Source organism: Mytilus edulis, chromosome 6 (assembly GCF_963676685.1).
Source record: "Mytilus edulis chromosome 6, xbMytEdul2.2, whole genome shotgun sequence".
NCBI classification, from domain to species: domain Eukaryota; kingdom Metazoa; phylum Mollusca; class Bivalvia; order Mytilida; family Mytilidae; genus Mytilus; species Mytilus edulis.
Window position 1 is genome coordinate 56,691,870 of NC_092349.1, and position 19,424 is coordinate 56,711,293.

General features: G+C 33.0%; 1 protein-coding gene across 1 annotated transcript; it reads right to left on the reverse strand.

Annotated features, from left to right (window-relative positions):
* Positions 1-1,394: 1,394 nt before the first annotated feature.
* Positions 1,395-14,969, reverse strand: LOC139527932 (lachesin-like). The gene is made up of 7 exons (XM_071323616.1): positions 14,819-14,969; positions 12,308-12,426; positions 11,563-11,821; positions 10,615-10,772; positions 6,754-6,955; positions 5,736-5,969; positions 1,395-3,344 (listed from the first exon to the last, which is right to left on the reverse strand). Exons 1-7 carry the CDS (start codon positions 14,865-14,867, stop codon positions 3,220-3,222), a joined length of 1,146 nt encoding a protein of 381 aa, XP_071179717.1. The 5' UTR covers positions 14,868-14,969; the 3' UTR covers positions 1,395-3,219.
* Positions 14,970-19,424: the final 4,455 nt, after the last annotated feature.

The window sequence follows — 19,424 nt, forward strand, 5'->3', positions numbered from 1 at the left end:
GTTATCTATTCCTGGGGTAAAAAAATCCGTAGATTTTCGAAAAATTTTAAGTTTTGTCAATAGGAAATTTATTAAAATGATCATATAATTGATATTCATGTGAACACCGAAGTGCTGACTACGGGGATGGAGATACTGTCGGGGACGAAACGTCCGCCAGCAGTGGCATCGACCCATTGTGAAAATAGTTATCGCAGGTACCAGGATTATAATTTAATACGCCAGACGCGCGTTTCGTTTACATAAGACTCATCAATGACGCTCAGATGAAAAAACTTAATAAACCAAACAAGTACAAAGTTGAAAAGCATTGATGACCATAAATTCCAAAACGTTCTGCCAAATAGGGCTAAGGAAATCTATTCATGGGATAAGAAAATCTGTAGTTTTTGGAAAAAATTAAAGTTTTGTCAGGAAATTTATAAACAATTATAAAAATGATCATATAATTGATATTCATGTCAACATCAAAGTACTGACTACTGGGCTGGTGATACCCTCGGGTACGAAACGTCCACTTCAAAAGGGGATTATGGGGTAGACAGAATATTTTTTTTCTTCTTCAAACTGCGGATTAGATTTTTTTTCAGGAAAAAAACATACTCCAACTTCTTTTTGAAGTTAAATTGTCGGTCCCCTGACATTTCTAAAGAGCAATGTTCTACATTAGTTTAAAGTGAATTCACACAAATAAAAGTAGACTATTTATCTCCTGATAAACATTTTTTTTTCTAATAATCTTAACAGTGTATAACATAAACGCATCATAAATACCAGTATTGAAGATTGTACACAGGACGCGCGTTTAGTCTAAATGATCATCATTGAAGCACGAAACAAAAAGTTCATAAAGGCAAATAAAGTATGGAGTTACAGAATATTGAGGACACAACACATTGAAAGGGCAAATAAAACAAATGTGATTTGTTCCTTGGGTAGAAAATCCTTAGTTTTTCGATAAATATCAAAGTTTTGATAACAATAAATTTATAAATATGACAATAGCAATGATAATTCATGTCAGAACTCATTGTCAGAAAATAAATGAGCTTGTCCGAACTTCTATTTCTGAAAAACAATTCAAAGAAATACTAAAAATTCTATATTCAATGTGAATCAGTATTCTCAAATTCTATTATGGATATTAAATTATGATGATTTTGGTTTGATTTTCTATTTGTTTTATTTATGTAATTTATCTATGTCATGAATTGTTAGCTACACATAATTGAAATCAACAATACAAAAGTTTTGTTGGAATATAAAAAAAAGTTTTAATATATTTGTTAGATTATCCATAACATTCAATTTGTTTCCACTAACAGTGAAGCGCAAACATAACAGCATTTTGACATTTAAATTCATTAAATAAAAATGTCACCAAAGAAAAACACTTTAAAATATTACATGTATTATGTATGAAATACTGCCACTATTTATATATTCATATATATGTATACAACATGTACAATATAAAAGCAAACTACCCAGCAGAGATAAGCATGCCAAAATCTCACTAATAATGCGTTCTTAAAAGTATTATATAGTATTATGCATACAATGTAGTAGTCATGTCAACCCCTAGACATAACCGGATGTTTTGAAGTCATTTGAGTATGTACGTTCATATATAAAACCAAATAAATATTATGAAAAGATATATTAAGTTAGTCATCTATAATGATCCACTGTGGTTCAGTGTGGGACTTCTGTTATAGTGTAATTGTCTACTACATATTTATCGCTATATTTGTATAAGGATTCTCAAAAACACATAGATATAAGAAGATGTGATATGAGTGCCAATGAGACAACTCTCCATCCAAGTCACAATTTGTAAATAGTTAAACATTCATTATAGGTCAAAATATGGACTTCAACGGTACTGCATCTAGGTCTCGGATGTCTGGTAGTCTAAGTAATTACAGCTATGTCTCGGATGTCTTGTAGTCTAGGTTATTACAGCTAGGTCTCGAATGTCTGGTAGTCTAAGTAATTACAGCTAGGTCTCGGATTTCTTGTAGTCTAAGTTATTACAGCTATGTCTCGGATGTATGGTAGTCTAAGTAATTACAGCTAGGTCTCGGATGTCTGGTAGTCTAAGTAATTACAGCTATGTCTCGGTTGTCTGGTAGTCTAAGTAATTACAGCTATGTCTCGGATGTCTGGTAGTCTAAGTAATTACAGCTAGGTCTCGGATGTCTGGTAGTCTAAGTAATTACAGCTATGTCTCGGATGTCTGGTAGTCTAAGTAATTACAGCTATGTCTCGGTTGTCTGGTAGTCTAAGTAATTACAGCTATGTCTCGGATGTCTGGTAGTCTAAGTTATTACAGCTAGGTCTCGGATGTATGGTATTCTAAGTTATTACAGCTAGGTCTCGGATGTCTTTTAGTCTAAGTTATTACAGCTATGTCTCGGTTGTCTGGTAGTCTAAGTATAACTAGGTCTCGGATGTCTTGAAGTCTAAATAATTAATCTTTTAATCACTAGCCTGTCAGCATTGTGGTTTTGTGTTAGAATCCAGCATGTGTCAATTGTGCTTGATTCAAATCTCAATTGACTAGGTTTTCATGTAGAAGTTTTGATACTTTTTGCGGGGCACTCTGACTTCCTATGCCTATAATTACATTAGATGTACCTTTCATTATAATACATTATTCTGATTGGCTTATTGCAATCTCACGTTATTCTTTAATCAACTTAATTTCAAAATGAATTGTAACATGCAAGTTGCAGTTCTACAAATTAAAAAAAAAACGAACAGGTAAATAAAAGATAAAAAACTTGATAGTTATAGTGTCTTCCTGATCATGCTGATCGTAGCGAAAAAATGGAATTATAAGTATTGAATGCTTCTTTAGTAATTTCACAGTGTTGTAAAAGCGTTGACCGTGCGCACATACAAAATGCACTTCGGTCAACGCTTTTACACTCCAATGAATTTGCAAAAAGAAGCATTCAATTTTTAAATAAAAGTTAGCCATAACGATAAAACCAATAGTTCTGTAAGCTTTACACAAATACACTCAATCCATGTAATAACATAAAGATGGACATTTTCAATCTAGTTTGGTAGTTAAATACTTTAAATGGAACTAAACAAGATCAACGGGGAAGTGATTATTAGTGTATATAAAAATTTCATATACATAAAAAATTAAAATGTACATGCAGAGACATATTGTTTTGTACAAGAACAAACCATTTATACATCATGTTAACCGTAATATAAAAAAGAACTAGCTATGATTGTTAATGTAAAAGTTAAAATAGAAATATGTACATTGTGTGCTCCATTCCCGCCAATAGACGGACAGTTTGGCCCTTGGCACTCCATAGTTTCTGAAATAGAGAACGAAAATGATGATAAAAAGAATGATATTTAAAAATGGAAGGAATGTGACATATTCATCTTGGTCTATTTTGTTAAGGATGTCCGCTACTCGGGTTTAGATTTTTAGTCAGATATTCTAGTTTTATTTATATTGTGCCCTAGAAAATATTAGGCCGATAACCCTTACTTTTCTGTTCATAATTTTATAACATTTAGTTAAAAAGTTATTTTTGAAAATCCTATTCATTTTCAGTTTTTAGAATATTAAAAAGTAGGCCAAATCGAGAAAGCATTATTTCCCGCATAATTTTCATTTGGTCATATCATAAAAACAAGCACAAAGACCTGTCATTTTAATTTCTAATTTTTTAAAACCATCAATTAATAAAATTCTTTTAACTAGATATAGGAAGATGTGGTGTGAGTGCCAATGAGACAACTCTCCATACAAATAACAATTTAAAAAGTAAACCATTATAGGTTAAAGTACGGCCTTCAACACGGAGCCTTGGCTCACACCGAACAACAAGCTATAAAGGGCCCCAAAATTACTAGTGTAAAACCATTCAAACGGGAAAACCAACGGTCTAATCTATATAAACAAAACGAGAAACGAGAAACACGTATATATTACATAAACAAACGACAACTACTGTACATCAGATTCCTACTTTGTAATTTTGAAACAGAGGAGAGAACATACTAAACATAACAGAAACGCATTCTCTTGGGAATTTTTTGTCATAAAATAAAAAATAAGTGCAAACTTCTTTTATAAAATGAAAACATATACTTATCAGCATTCTATGTCTTGGTTTATTTTATTCTTATCTGCATCCTGTGTACATCCGTGTATATTTGGTGTAAGTTTTGAGATATCAAAAACAAAATTTTAAAAAATATAGGGTATTCGTTTTTAATTTCACATAAACCAAAAAGGAAAACATAAGTGTTTTCGTTTTTCGTATTTGATTTCACTTAACAAGAAACAAAATCCACATTCGGATTCAAACTCGGTATTGAGTTCTATTAATTTCTCGTTTTGTTCTTCAGCCATTTTTTTCGTTTTTGCTGTTATATTTCTTTTCATTAGTAATTCTGTTAGAGTAAAACAAATTAGACCACCGTGTAAGTCCTAATCGTAAAGGTTAGCGGAGTCATAACATAAAGCATCATGTCACAGTGAACTTGACATATACCAAATTAACATTTGGCTTATACCAGACAGTGACTTTAGTACCACTTTTATTACTGTAAATATACATTTATTTCAACATATACAAATCTTTCAACAAATTCGGAAACAATTACATTCATTCATACTCTAAATATAAAACCACAAACTACAATGAAACAAGGACTGACGGACTAATGAATTCGACAATGCACTTTTAAAATTACGCCATGAATTAATATCGCCAATAAAACAATTTCTAGCTGTAATTCAGTAATTTGAACTTTACCATAAAACTATGTAAAAAGTACGGAAAAGCCGTATTGCAGATTATGATAAAACTATCATAATATTTCCATTTAACTTTTAATGAATGAAACTCTATCGAGAAACTAAATAATATTTTCCAAATAACAAAATTAACTAACCTGTAAATATTGCTTTAGCTTTGAAGCGTCAGCTTTGAAAGGCTGCTATTCATAAAATTTAATGAAATCCTAAATCTCTATATAAAAATAAGGCGTACACATATTTTCCCGCGCTCGTGCAATAATACTTTATTTTATTTAAATCGTTCAGGTGTGAAGTGACGTGTATATGAAATTGTGCAGTGACGTATATTAGAAATGTCGTCAGTCTCAGTCAATCGTCATAATGAGTATGATGAAACAGACAATGGAATGAATGAATGAATGAATGAAATGAACTGATGAATAACCATTTAATATACACATAAATACGACGGTGACAATCATAATTTTTATGATAGAATGTAAGTTGTAACGTTGCACAGAATAACTTTGTTTCAATGAATATAGAGAGCTCGGTGGCCGAGTGGTCTAACTCGTTCAACTATTGTACCACCAAATCAGATAAAATTCAGATCTATCACACCTTGTGTGCTCGTCAAAGCATAACGAATTAATGAACACAACTATCCTGCAAACACTAAGCATGCTAATGTTGTGAATTTGAGCCCGCACGTGGCACGTGAGTTCAATCTTGATTAACAAGGATTGTTAGTTCTCCTGCCGAATGTCGATGGTTCTAACCGGGCACTCTGGCTTTAAACGGGGTTATACCTACCAATCAATCAGGGTTATACCTACCAATCAATCATATGAACGAATATGCACTAAAGTAAGCAAATACTAACATCATTCTATACAATGTGTACGCAATTTCCGGATATGTTCTCTTCCGTATATATATTCTGTCTACTCACCAAAAAGTACAAATGAAGCGTTCCCTTTACCAAACCGGTTCTGCGCATGACAATAAAACTTCCCAAAGTCACTACCCTGAACAGTCTTAATAGTTAGTGAGTACCACTTCTCGTCAGCTTTTAATCTCTGGTCATCTTGTTGATTCAGATCATATTTGTCATTATCCTGAATTTGGTCGAGAGAACCTGTAGCTGGATTTACTTTATACCAAATAACCTCTGCTCTTGGGTTTGCTGTAATATATGTCAGTTAGTTTTATTTGTCGTTTCATCCACACACGGAATATCTTTCTTTTGAGCCCTGCGTTTTTGTAATAATTATCATCATTTCCATGGGCTTTGTTTGGATAGTCATATGCATATTATTGTAATTGTAATTTAACATATTATGTTATATAAAAACACAAAGAGAATTTGATGAGATGCATGCTTAACGTCAAGTGATAAATATTACAATCAAAGTATGACTAGCACCTGATCATTTTACTAAACCCTAAATTGTAAATGATCGACTTTGCTCTGGAACATGCAAGAACTCGCTAACAAATTTTGTGTCTTTTATTCATATAAAAGTTGTGTTTTGGCTTCGTGTCTATGTTACGAGTTAAGCTATTTTCAACTGAATTTTTGAAGTAATTTCTTATGTCTGTTCTGTTACACCACTGTCCCAGGTTCATGGAGAGTTGAGTGCTCACAAACATGTTTGACATGGTCAATTTCTGTATGTGTCATTGGCCAAGTCTACATGGTTTTCTTTGGTTGCTGTCTGCCCAATTTTTAATTATTGTTTCGTCATAAATCAGGCCGGTTTTTTAATTTTTAAAATTTTAAATTGTTTCACATTTTTCATGTCGGAATATTAATAGCAGACTTTATGGTATGATGTTTTTGATGTATTTCAATACCGGAAAGTTGCATGAATTTCTTTGTCTTCGTATCGAAATAATATGTAAAAGTTCGACATGTACAAGTAATTATTTCGAAGCGTTTTGAACAATGTTTTCAATCATACCCTTACCTGCTACAATGCAGTCTAATTTGGCACTAAATCTCCTGTTCTGAACTTGGCCTACAGTATCCATCTGAGCCTCACAATATGGTGAAAACGTAACCTCTATCTGAACAGCATAATCTGCTGGGGGCTTCACATTATTGTCAGCTATACATAAAAACTGTCCACGGGTTGCTGCATTTATATTGTAGATTTCATAAACTCCGCCCTGTTTAGGAAGAAAAGTAGTCTCATACTTAATAATAGGATGATTTAAAAAGATGTGGTTAGGTGTCAATGAGACAACTCTCCATTCAAGTCACAATTTGTAAAAGTAAATCATAAAAATCAAAATTATATGTTTAACAATCAAGGATCTTTCTCTTCCCCACAACACCATGTAGAAAACTGAAGCAAAACACATTTGACATACTCAGTACTTGTATTTTGACATGATTGCTCAAGGTTCTGCCTTTCTCAGACTTTTAAAATACGCATTTATACAAAATCTGTTGGAGATGTACTGATTGATACTTAAATGTGGGAGAATGTGCTTTTAGTTGCTATTTTTTTTTTTATAGCTTCCTGCCAATATGACCAGTCAAACATATTTTCAACTGCTTTTTACCATTTGTTCTTTTTTTTGTTCTATTATACCAATGTCCATAGAGTTTTATGCAGAGTTTTGAGTGTTCATATGTTTGATCTCACCACATTCCAAATGTACCTATCCAAAGTCCAAAGTCTGTGGATGTCGTTGGTTGCTGTCTGGAGTTAAAGTCAGGAATATGACAGTATATCTATATTCTGTTGATGTGTTTGAGCTTTTGATTTTGTAATTTAATTAGGGACTTTCCGTTTTGAATTTTCCTTGAAGATCAGTATTTTTGTGATTTGTTTTTAATTTCTTTTTCGTTTATCGTTTAGTCATAAATCATGACCTCTTGTCTTTTATTTTTTGTTATTTCACGTTTTGTCATGAATAGACCTTTTATAGTCGAATATAAAGTGTGGGTCTTGATCTTTGTAAGCCTATAGTTACTTTTTTAAGTGCCAGTCTCTGTAAGAATCAGGCAATTTAGGTAAAAATTAAAACATGATCAGAAAAAACCCACCGAGCTTATCATGCTATTTAATACTAACCATCATCCTGAGTTAAAAAGTATTAGTCTTTCATTTGTGTGTGTCTGGTAATATCAAATAACTTGGTTAGAAAATTGGTTAGAATGATAGCAAATTACAGAGTTATCTCCCCTTATTCGTCAATTTCTAGTGCATTTCAACCAAATTGTATCTTCTATCACCAGAACAGAAAATGGAAATGAATGTTATTTTTGTGCATATCTACATATTATGAACTGAAATCAATGTCAAATTGGGTGGGTTTTTTGCATGAACCCCCTCAGGGGGTTCATGCTTATATATTGGCGAGATCCCAACCCTCCCCCTAACCTGGGACAGTGGTAAAACAGTACAACATAAGAACGAACTATCAAAATCAGTTGAAAAAGGCTTAACTCATCAGATGGACAAAAATACAAGTGGACGTGGCCCGGTACTTATACATCCCGACACAAAAAGACACAATGAACAGATGTTAGTATGGATTTAGAAGTCTTTGCTTATATTTTGTATAGTAATATATTCACATAGTGGAATGTTAGAATTTAAAAATAGATTCATTCGATAAATAAAAAGTCCATCCGTAAATACTTGACGTTCGTGTTTATTGACATTATATATATTCAAAAGAATTTGAAAAAAATTACTAACAGGAACGTTAGTTTATTACAAAATTTTAATTCAATTTTTGTTTGTTTGTTTTAATAGTTTAACCTTATACATGTAGCATCTAAATATTTGTACTATGGTACGGTTTTGAAAATTGTATTAATTGTGTTGACCAACTATCCTACACGTCTTGATTCATTCACATTATAGATCACATTTCAAAAGCACACTATATATATCGGTAAATGCGTTCTCAAAAATTCCGGATAAAATGTCAATTACAAAATAATCCGGAGTCAAACCATTTAATGTAGGCCGTTTGACATTCGATTTCAACTATTAAATTAAGATATGTGATGACGCAAATGCGTATTCTTTTCCTGAGTATCAGTGAGATGCTTTCTATTTACTATTTCGTGCGCTAAAATACTACTTGCATGCAATACTATTAAATTCACTCGTGGAAGCTTATTTTCGTTTTTGTTATCTAAATTCAGGACACGGCAGAAAGAGATTTACATGTGACTTTCAAGCACGGTCATCATTACTAACGGTATTCTGACCTCGAGTTGTGTCTCTTTTGTTTCTTTTTTGAGTCACTGTCCTCTTATAAACTTTGATCTTTTCAAAAAGCTGAGGATTGTCTACCCAAGGAATAGATTCCTTAACTTTGTAATGTATTTAGACTTTTAATTTTTTTTTCATTCGAGCGTCACTGAGGCTTTTTTTGTAGACTTAACTCGTGTCTGGCGTTTTTTATATCTACATACCTTTTTATATAAATTGGTTATTTTGAAAGTGTGTACAGGTATTCATAAACTTCTGAATTAAGAAATTCTTTGGCAAAACTAAGTTTCTCTGTATAATGTTTGAATTGATTTAAGTAAAATCAGGAAATCCTTAAAATTTGAGATGTTTAATGAGACCAAAATAAGTCTCTTCAGAAGAGGTCCCAATCGATTGCATACCACAGGTTTAACCGCAAACAACATCTACCATGAGTAAAGACAGCTTCAAATACGAGTTGAGAAGTTGATAAAGGCATTCATTTAGGAAACAAAATATAAAGATATGATAGATAAAATAAATGCATCCAGAATTCCAGATTATAAAGCAAACTGAGTGCATAAATTTATATTGCGATAGGTTTGTGCAATTTGCATAAGTCATCCGGTTAGTATAGAAATTAGGATTTGCCAATGGGTTATAATCGTAAAAAATATGTACATTCTCAAGTAATATATAAAATAGTCGAGCTTTAAAAATAACTATTCAAATAGAAGCTGTAAATATATACGTTCAACTGGCTTCTTCTATTCACAGTCAATTATTTCATTTCAAAAGCAATCACAAATTCAGCAACAATCTTTTGGTGACCCGGCAGTCAGCGGTCTTAGGTTCATGTATTGCTTTTTTTTTTTTTAAAGAAAGCAACTTGTTTGGTCATGTTTTCACCACTGCCTGATTCTTAGACAGACTGGCACTTAAATTCACGTCGTTTTGGTTATATCCAACTGGCAATCTCCTTATTTCATAATATGTGTGAACTCCTGTCCTCTTGTAAAATAGCAAAACATCAAAGGCTCAAAGACATCAAACGAATGGAAAACAACTGTCGAAATCAAGACTTGAGCTGCGTCGGATAGAAATCGACCGTATGCAAGAGCATGTACACATATACATATATAAAACTTTGATCGAGTTTGGAATAACTAAGATATAAAATCTGCATTTTGGTCCGTTTAAAAGGGTTGTCTTCTTATGAAAACCTACTTTTGGAACAATTACAGACTTTCCGTAGAAATTTTTTTATCCCAAAAAAAGGTTAACAGAGGTATTGATTTTCGTTTGCATAAGGTCGATTTCTACCCGACGCAGCTCACTTGTTACAGTCTTTTTCTTATGAAGAAAAGTGTTTATTAAACCTAGGTTTAAAGCTAGCTAAACCTTTCACTTGTATGAAAGTCGTATGAAAGTCGCATCAAATGCCATTATATCAACGACGATGTGTGAACAAAACAAACAGACATAAAAGGTAGTGTAAGCAGCATCTGCTTCAAATGTGACACCCGTCATGTTGTTTAAAAGTTTGGCAAGAGTATATAATCTATATAAGGATCTGTTATGTTAAAAGCAAATATCTAAACCACGCCTTACCCAATGTTGAAATCCTCCTCCTGGCAATGGTAGACCGTCGCCTCGTTTCCATGTTATATTTGGAGTAGGAATACCGTTTGCTTCACATTTCAGTGTTATATTAGATCCTTCCTGGACAACTATATTTGATTTACTATCTAATTTTACTGTTGGTGCAACTAAAACATATTTGAAAAAAAGATGAATGCATACAGGTTTGCTTATTTCTCTTTGATTATATGCATTGACTGAACTATAGTACCGTTTAAAATTATATGACATGCTTATCTTGTCCCTTTCTTGTAATAAATTGCCTTGGAAAGTCCTTGCTTGGATTTTTTTTTTGTCATTATCTAGAATTAGTTTTTACTGATGATCGTTGTTCAGTATCTTACCAAATTTGCCGTTTATTTCTATATTGGCGAATATTCTTGTTTTTTTCACGTCTGTATACCTGTAATATGCTTACAACCTGATGTGATAACTAGGAAAATGCATACATTTCGTTGATAATATAGCGTTCGGACTACAGCACTTAGGTATGTAGGGAAACAGCTGATGGATGCAAGAAGAATTACAATCACTAAATATAGCATATATATATCCTCCCCTACCTCACCGTCGAAACAAGACAACAAACAAACAAAAAGGAGAATAAACAGAAGTACAGAAGTTATCGAGAAAAAAAGGATCAGTAGTATACCGCTGTTCAACTGTCATAATTCGATTAAGTAAAAACATAATCGTGTTTAAAATACAAGGGTGTGCAATTCGCCGTTTCAGAATCAAATGCATTCTGGGTAATATTTTCAAAAATGTACATCGAAACGTCATGATTAGTTGAAAACGTCCAAAACAATGGAAATTCAACCAATGTCGTGACGTTATTTTCATTTTGGGATACGAACAATGAAATTATCCATAGTCCTTTAGATTCTGAAACGGCCAAATTGGTTTTTATTTACTTACTCTGAACAGTTAGAAGACCAAGCTTTTTCGGCCATTGTAAATAGTTCTGATTGGAGAGTCTGATCATACACGTATAAGAGCCGGCATCATTTTCAGTCAATGCCCGGATGACAAGTTGATACAGTTCTCTATTATTAATAACAGATTTTCTGACATAATATTTCGGATGACCTTCAACTACATCATTAACATGGATCTTTTCATTGGATGATATTAGTAATGGTGTTCCTGATGGTGTTGTTTGTTTAACCCATTGTAGCTGTAATACAGAGAGATATATGTTTTGTAATAACACAATCAGTTGCTGTTTTATACAAAAAAAATGAAAAAATAGAAGTTTGATATCTACCAGAGACAGTCAAGCTTAATACATTTTTTTTTTAATTTAAACACAAAAACAAGTCATGTTTTCTCAACACTTCATTGACATGTTAATGGGTCAGTTCACCTACATTCTAATTATTGTCAAAAAAAAAAAAATTTTAAATTTATTTCATAAGTGATTGAAAAATAAAAAATAGATAAATTTAATTAAATCATTTATATTTACTTAATTAAGTAATTCTTAATTGACTAGGATTGTCAGTTGTCCTATCGAAAGTGGTTTTTTCCAGACACTCAGACTTCCTCCTATTATAAAAACTGACCACCACGAAGTAGCCTAAATGTGGCGCTTATAAGTGGCATTAAAACACCAACAATCAATAATCAATCAATCAATTAAATAATTTATTAATAGACTTACTACCGCTGATGATGGGTTCAGGTTAATTACCGAGCAGTTGAGATACCCAATCTGACCTTGTTGTTTCACCTCTGGTAAAATAGCATCAACAATTTCTGGTCTCGTACCCATAGAGCTTACTGCATAAGAAAAATATCAACAGTATAAAAAATAATGTTGTATAAAAATAAGAAGATGTGGTATGATTTCCAATAACACAACTAGCTCTCTACAAGAGACACAGAAATTAACAACTACAGGCCACCGTTTAGCCGTCAACAATGAATAAAACCCATTCTGTATAGTCAGATATAAAAGACCCCGGAATGGCAATTCAAACAAGAAACCCAACGGTCTGTTTATGAACAAAAGTATGAATGAAAAACAACTACTATGGTATGATATACAGCAACAAACGACTACCACTTAAGTACACTCAGGTTTCTTATTCTACAGACAAATACAGAATGTGGCGGGGTTTGAAAGCACCAACCCTCCTCTTACTTGGGACAGTTGTGTAGAAGAAAAACATAAGAACAAATTATAAAATTAGCTGAAAAGGCTTAACTCGTTAAATAGATACAAAACAAAAATGCATCTAATAGAGTGGATGTGGCAGGGTACATTTTTGTACTTGTCCATACCCACAACAAAAATACAGTTAGTATAGATGCTGAGAGTACTTGCAGTTACTGGCAGCTAGTTTAAAGCCAATAACAACTAATTCTGAAAAATCTTGCATTTCATACAAAACATTTCTAACAGTACACATCCAACATCCAATGAATTAAGGGTATTCAGACGGACGTCATTAATTAACAGTTAGGGAAAAAAAACATGTAATGGCAATTTCGACAGATTGTAGAGCAAGTACATTAAAAATATTTTTAGATTATGTATAATTAACAAAATCAATATTTATATACTATTAAAACAATATTCAAAGATATGATTATAGTTTGAGTTGGTAACATATTAGAATATAGAATGCATTTCTTTCTGACCAAAATTTTGTAAACGTTGTGTGGCGTTTGTTGTTGTTTTATAAATGCTACAAAAGTATAAACAAATACATAAATCTTTAGTAGTTACTGACCCTGTTTGAACTTTCCAAATAATGCATGCACATGTTGTTGGTAAACAGACTTTTCAAACGTAGAAAAAAAATACATTGTTTAATCAGATTAAAGTTTGAAACAAATTCAGCGTGTGTACTAACAAACGATGAACGAACAGTAGACGCATCTTTAGCGAGTGCATAGTTTGTCAAAGTTTATGTAAACTTTACAAACGTATGCAAGAAACAAATGACCAAAACATGTGCTTGCCTATAGTAAGCCCTTTGCGTCTTTTGTGTTAGAAAAAATTGCTCCCAAAGTTTATTCAAAAGATCGATAGGTCTATCCGGTTTGTATATCGTCTGTAAATTTCCAGGCTCGGTAAACATCATCACCTTTAAAAATTAGGATGCGCTATCCCGTTTGAAATAAGTTTTACAGGTATTACCAAACCTCTAAACAGTAAAAAACAAAAACATATGCAATCAATTATTTTTTAAAACATAAAATTTTTTTTAAACTAAAACTCGGTTTTGAATTTCTTTTTTTTATTAAAAATTCAATGAAAACAAAGTTATATGTGTGTTCACTTCTTTTTCCCTTGCGAAACAAATTATATGTCAACTTTAAAAAAATCTTTAACCAAACACTCTTGAACTGAATTTTAATGTGCGTATTGTTATACGTTTACTTTTCTACATTGGTTAGAGGTATAGGGGAGGGTTGAGATCTCACAAACATGTTTAACCCCGCCGCATTTTTGCGCCTGTCCCAAGTCAGGAGCCTCTGGCCTTTGTTAGTCTTGTATTATTTTAATTTTAGTTTCTTGTGTACAATTTGGAAATTAGTATGGCGTTCATAATCACTGGGCTAGTATATATTTGTTTAGGGGCCAGCTGAAGGACGCCTCCGGGTGCGGGAATTTCTCGCTACATTGAAGACCTGTTGGTGACCCTCTGCTGTTGTTTTTTATTTGGTCGGGTTGTTGTCTCTTTGACACATTCCCCATTTCCATTCTCAATTTTATACTTTATTTATATCAAAAAAAGACTAAATCATGCCCCTAATGAAAGACGAAAGGGAGAATATCTTGCATATTTGAATTTCTGTTAAGCCATCAGTAAAGATGAAGGTACTTTATCGTTGATCATTGTTTGTTTACCATATTCATTTAAAACGCATTTAGGCTTTATCACTGCTGCTCAAGTCGTTCAAGCAGCAACATTTTTCTTTTCATATAATTTATATATTTTTATGATTTAAGTTTAACGTTACGCTAGATGAGTCAAAAATCTACATTTATTTAGCAATAGTAACGGGCATAATAGGTCACCCTAGACAAACATGGCGCTTATTTCAAATCCCACTCCTTGTGTCCGAACCTATACTGCCATTTTCCACCTGTTTATCGTGTGTGTCACAGTTTTCCGTGTGTGTTTTATGTATATTTTCTATATGTACATAAAAGACTTACCACATAAACATGTTGATGTCAAGACAGACAAAAAGGCAAAAAGTTTCATTTCATTTCTTTCTAACCATAATAACTAAAATTAAATAAATGGACGTCTATAAACAACTTTTATCAAATTTTATCTTTATCTCAAATATCTGTTATCACGTGTTATTCCGTCCGCATTCGTAGTGACATTGGAATTCGTAAAGTTAATCTATATTTATTGAGATATTTGTCCAATCACGGGAAATCCCGATGCTTCATTTTACAGTTATGGTAAAAAAAAACCTACGTACTAATGAATCATACTGATAGTATACATATAAAGTAAATGCCTTCGACTCTTAAGGGTATTATGCGCACTTCTTAATATTAGTAAATACATAAATTTTACTAATTCATAGGGTGTAAATGCGCATTTCTTTGATAAATAAATACAACATTTTACTAGTTTTTACATTTATTGAATAATCGTAGAAACAACATTATTGAATAATCGTAGAAACAACATTATTGTAAAAACGACAGTAAAGCTATCGAATGGAAGTATTCAAGTAGCATTTTTATTAGTCATAAGACCTTTATTTAGCTGAGAATGAATTATCTACCCTGATTCACCCAGTAGTGTTGTGACTCCTATGATGTTCCATTTTTTTTATATATATATATATAGAAAGAAAGGTGTGGTATATTTGCCAATGAACAAATCATAAATGGTGTAGAAAAAGCTCCGATTGGTCATCGTACGGCCTTGTGTCAGAATTGAGCAGTTCCGTGACTGCTTAATTTCATACTCTTTGTCATTTTTTTTTAGAGAATTATATCTTATTAATTACTTTTAATACTGAATTATTAATGAAAAGTTGATGTGTTGTGTCACGGTCAAGTCTATAAAAAAGTTTACATGATGGTTCAAAGTTTGCAGCAAAACTGCAGTATACTTTTGTCAACTTTTGGGTAATTGTTGAAATTTTTAAACAAGAATAAGAATTATTCTTATAACAAAAATTAAAATTCTATTGAAGTGAATATTAACGTTTCGAGTTTCTTCGTGTTGGGCACTGGTGTCAAAACGATGCAATATTTACAACAAAAAACAATTTGCTATGTAACATCAACACTGACTTCAACAACGATATACTATCTTGAGTTTTAGTCTAGAAAACGTTATAATTTATTTATTAGTTGAAATGGTGTTTTAACTAGCTCTAAGATCGGTTAATTGGGTCCTTTGTCTTTCTTTTATCTTTTTTAATGCATGCTGCATGAGGACCGATATAATGTGTCATGCCCTTTCCAACTGATATTTAATAGAGCGTGTTATTTTTTCTAATGCTGAGTACTGATTTAATGTGCCAGGAATTTTAAAACTGATATTTAATAGATACAAAAAAGAATATGAGCTAATCTATGATTTCCAATGAGACAATTAACTCTCCACAAGAGACCAAATGACACAGACATTAACAGCTATAGGTCACTGTACGACTCTCAACAATGAGAAATGCGCATAATACTTAGTTAGCTATAAAAGACCCCCAAATCACAAATGTATAACAATTCAAACGAAAAAACTGACGGCCTAATTAATGTACACAAAAAAATGAACGAAAAGCAAATATGTAGCACAGCAACAAACGACAACCACTGAATTACATGCTCCTGACTTGGGACAGGCACATACATACAGAATGTGGCGGAGCTTGTTTTTTTTTCTAATGCAGAGTAACGATGTAATGTGTCATTTTAATGTAATATTTGACATTACCATAAAAGCGGGAGGTTTAGCTAACCACAAAACCAGGTTCAATCCACCATTTCTTTCTTAAAATGTCCTGTACCAAGTCAGGAAAATGGCCATTGTTATATTAGTTCGTTTCTGTGTGTGTTGCATTTTAGTGTTGTGTTTCTGTTGTGTCTCCCTCTGTTTTAGTTTGTAACCCGAATTTGTTTTCTTCTCCATCGATTTATGAATTTTGAACAGCGGTATACGGCTACTGTATCCTTTATTCAAGCCCTTTTTCCAACTTTTAAATACAACTTGTTCGAAAGTTGTGCTTTTACACTGCTGTCCAAGCCGGGAGTGATCTAGTGCTCAAAAACTTGATTAACACCATGCATCCTTTGTGTGTCTATCCAAAGGTCAGGAGCCAGCTGCATGCCACCCATTGGTTGTCGTTGGACCCTGTATAATGATAATTTAAGAGAGCCGTGGTGTAGTGGTTATTGCATCGGACTACTAACACAAAGGTTCCTGGTTCGATTCCCGTTTGGGATGAAAATTTCAGGAACTCAATTTTCGGCTCTCCCTTGACACGTTCTGCGAGTATGGTCTTGAGGAAACGATGATAGTCCGTAGGAAGGGGACGATATATGGCTGACCCGTGTTAAGAGAGAGCCATATCTCTTGCACGTTAAAGACACCCTTGTAGATTTCGAAAAAGGGTAGGCTAATGCCGCTACAAGGCAGCACTCGCACCCTCAAAGTGGAAAGGGATTACTATAAGTTGCAAAACTTGTTTCCCAATCCACTATAAATAAATATGTTTAAATTAAAAAAAAAAAAAAAAATAATGATAATTTTTTCTTTGTTGTTTATAAAATAAATCAGGTTTTTGGTTTTCTCTCTTGAAATGTTTTTTTTTTAAATGCCGTCCGGTTTCGTTTAAGTTTGTTATGTGGTTTGAATTTTGCTCATTGTTGAAGGCCGTATGGTGACCATGCAGTGTACGTTTTTACATGCTCGTCTTTTGCAATTGGTATACGGTGGATAGTTTTCACATCGGCAATTATGTTATATTTTTTTTGTTTTTGGCACACACTGATTTTCACGTCAGGAATGCCACAGTATAAAAAGATAAAACCTCAAAGTGACCAAAAAATGTGCTAAAATCTATCTAATACGCAAAGTTAACGTATTTTGTATACGTTTTTAAAAAACTAATTGAATTGCAATTTCGAACAATTGATATAACGCGTACGTGAAGTAGCATTTGAATTTTCAGAGATATAGCACCCCCATTAAAGAATACAAAATATATCTTAATTTTTTTTAGAATGTACTCAAAATAAGGCGAAATTTAAATGTAGTCTTGTCATTTTAATTCTCTCATTCGAAATTCTGTTTTTTTGTTTTTGTCTCTAAAGACATGTATTTTTTGTTGATGTCTTTGTACGAAATTTCTCATTTACCAACCGTTTAACAGTTTGTTAGGGGCGACATCAAAAGTTCAATGTAGGATAAAAAAAAACTTAATTCATATAGTTTTTTTCTCTGACCCCCCAACTGAGTTACTCCTCTCTTAACTTAATTTGGGAAAAATTGATTAACCAATAAGGATATATATAAAATTGATGTCAATTAAACAAAACAATTTTGATCCCCCCCCCCCAAACTATTTGAATTAAGTTTGTTTTATCCTTCATTGATTTTTTGATGTCGTCCCTTAACAAGTACTCTAAGCTAGCTATTCAATCAAATGGACGGCCTTTCTTCCGACAGCAGAAATTCAAATGATTAAATAACTTTACCAAAAGATGGATCCCTTACCAGTGGCGGATCCAGGGGGGGGGGGGGTCCGGGGGTTGAACCCCCCTTTTTTTTGGCCGATCAATGCATTTGAATGGGAGCATAAAGTTGGAACCCCCCCCCCCCCCCCCTTTACTCTGGGTTGGGAATCCCCCCTTTTTAAAATGGCTGATCCGCCACTGCCTTACTGTCATTCAAAAAAAAATAGCGTACACTAAACCAAAAATATAAACATGAACAATATGAACAATTATCATAACAGACGCTGAAATTAAATTGTATTTTTGAAATATAATCCGCTTGACTTGAATATAAACATGACACAAATAGGGAATGAATATGTGGTGTGATTAGCTAACGAGACAACTCTCCACATGAGATCAAATGACATAGAAATTAACAATTATAGGCAAACGGTGCGGCCTTCAACAATGAGAAAACCCATACTACATATAGTCAGTTCTAAAATGCACCAAAATGAAAGAGTGTAGAATAATTTCAAACGAGAAAGCTTATAACCTCATTTGTGTAAGGAAGAAATATCGAAAAAACAAATATGATATACAGCAGCAAACGACAACCACTGAATTACAGGATCCGGACTTGGGACAGGCCTTTACAGAGGGGCCTGATTTGGGGGGGGGGGGGGTGTCTCATCACGATTTACGAGGTTTTTTTTTTTTGTCAATCACGATTTACAGAAAATAAATTTCCATGATAACGAATCACGAAATATAAAAAAAAAATCTGTAGAAAAACGGATGACGATAGCGAAAATGCGCCGATCACGAAGAACGAAAATAACCCATCAGGAATCTCTATACAGAATGTGCCGGGGTAGACTAGTTTGCTAGCTGGCGTCAAACCATCTTCAAATGTATATCTTCAACTATCGTATGCTGCGAGAGCTGGCCTATTATAATAATTAAACATCTTACAGTAGGACACATGTGTAAACGAAGTAAGTGACAAAGACATCAATGAAATGGTAACAGAAGTGAGGTCAAATTTATCCTGTTTTACCTTAAACGGTTGAACAGGGCTAAGGTAAACAATATTTGTTATTCTCGTGGGATTTTGTCTGATGCTTGGTTC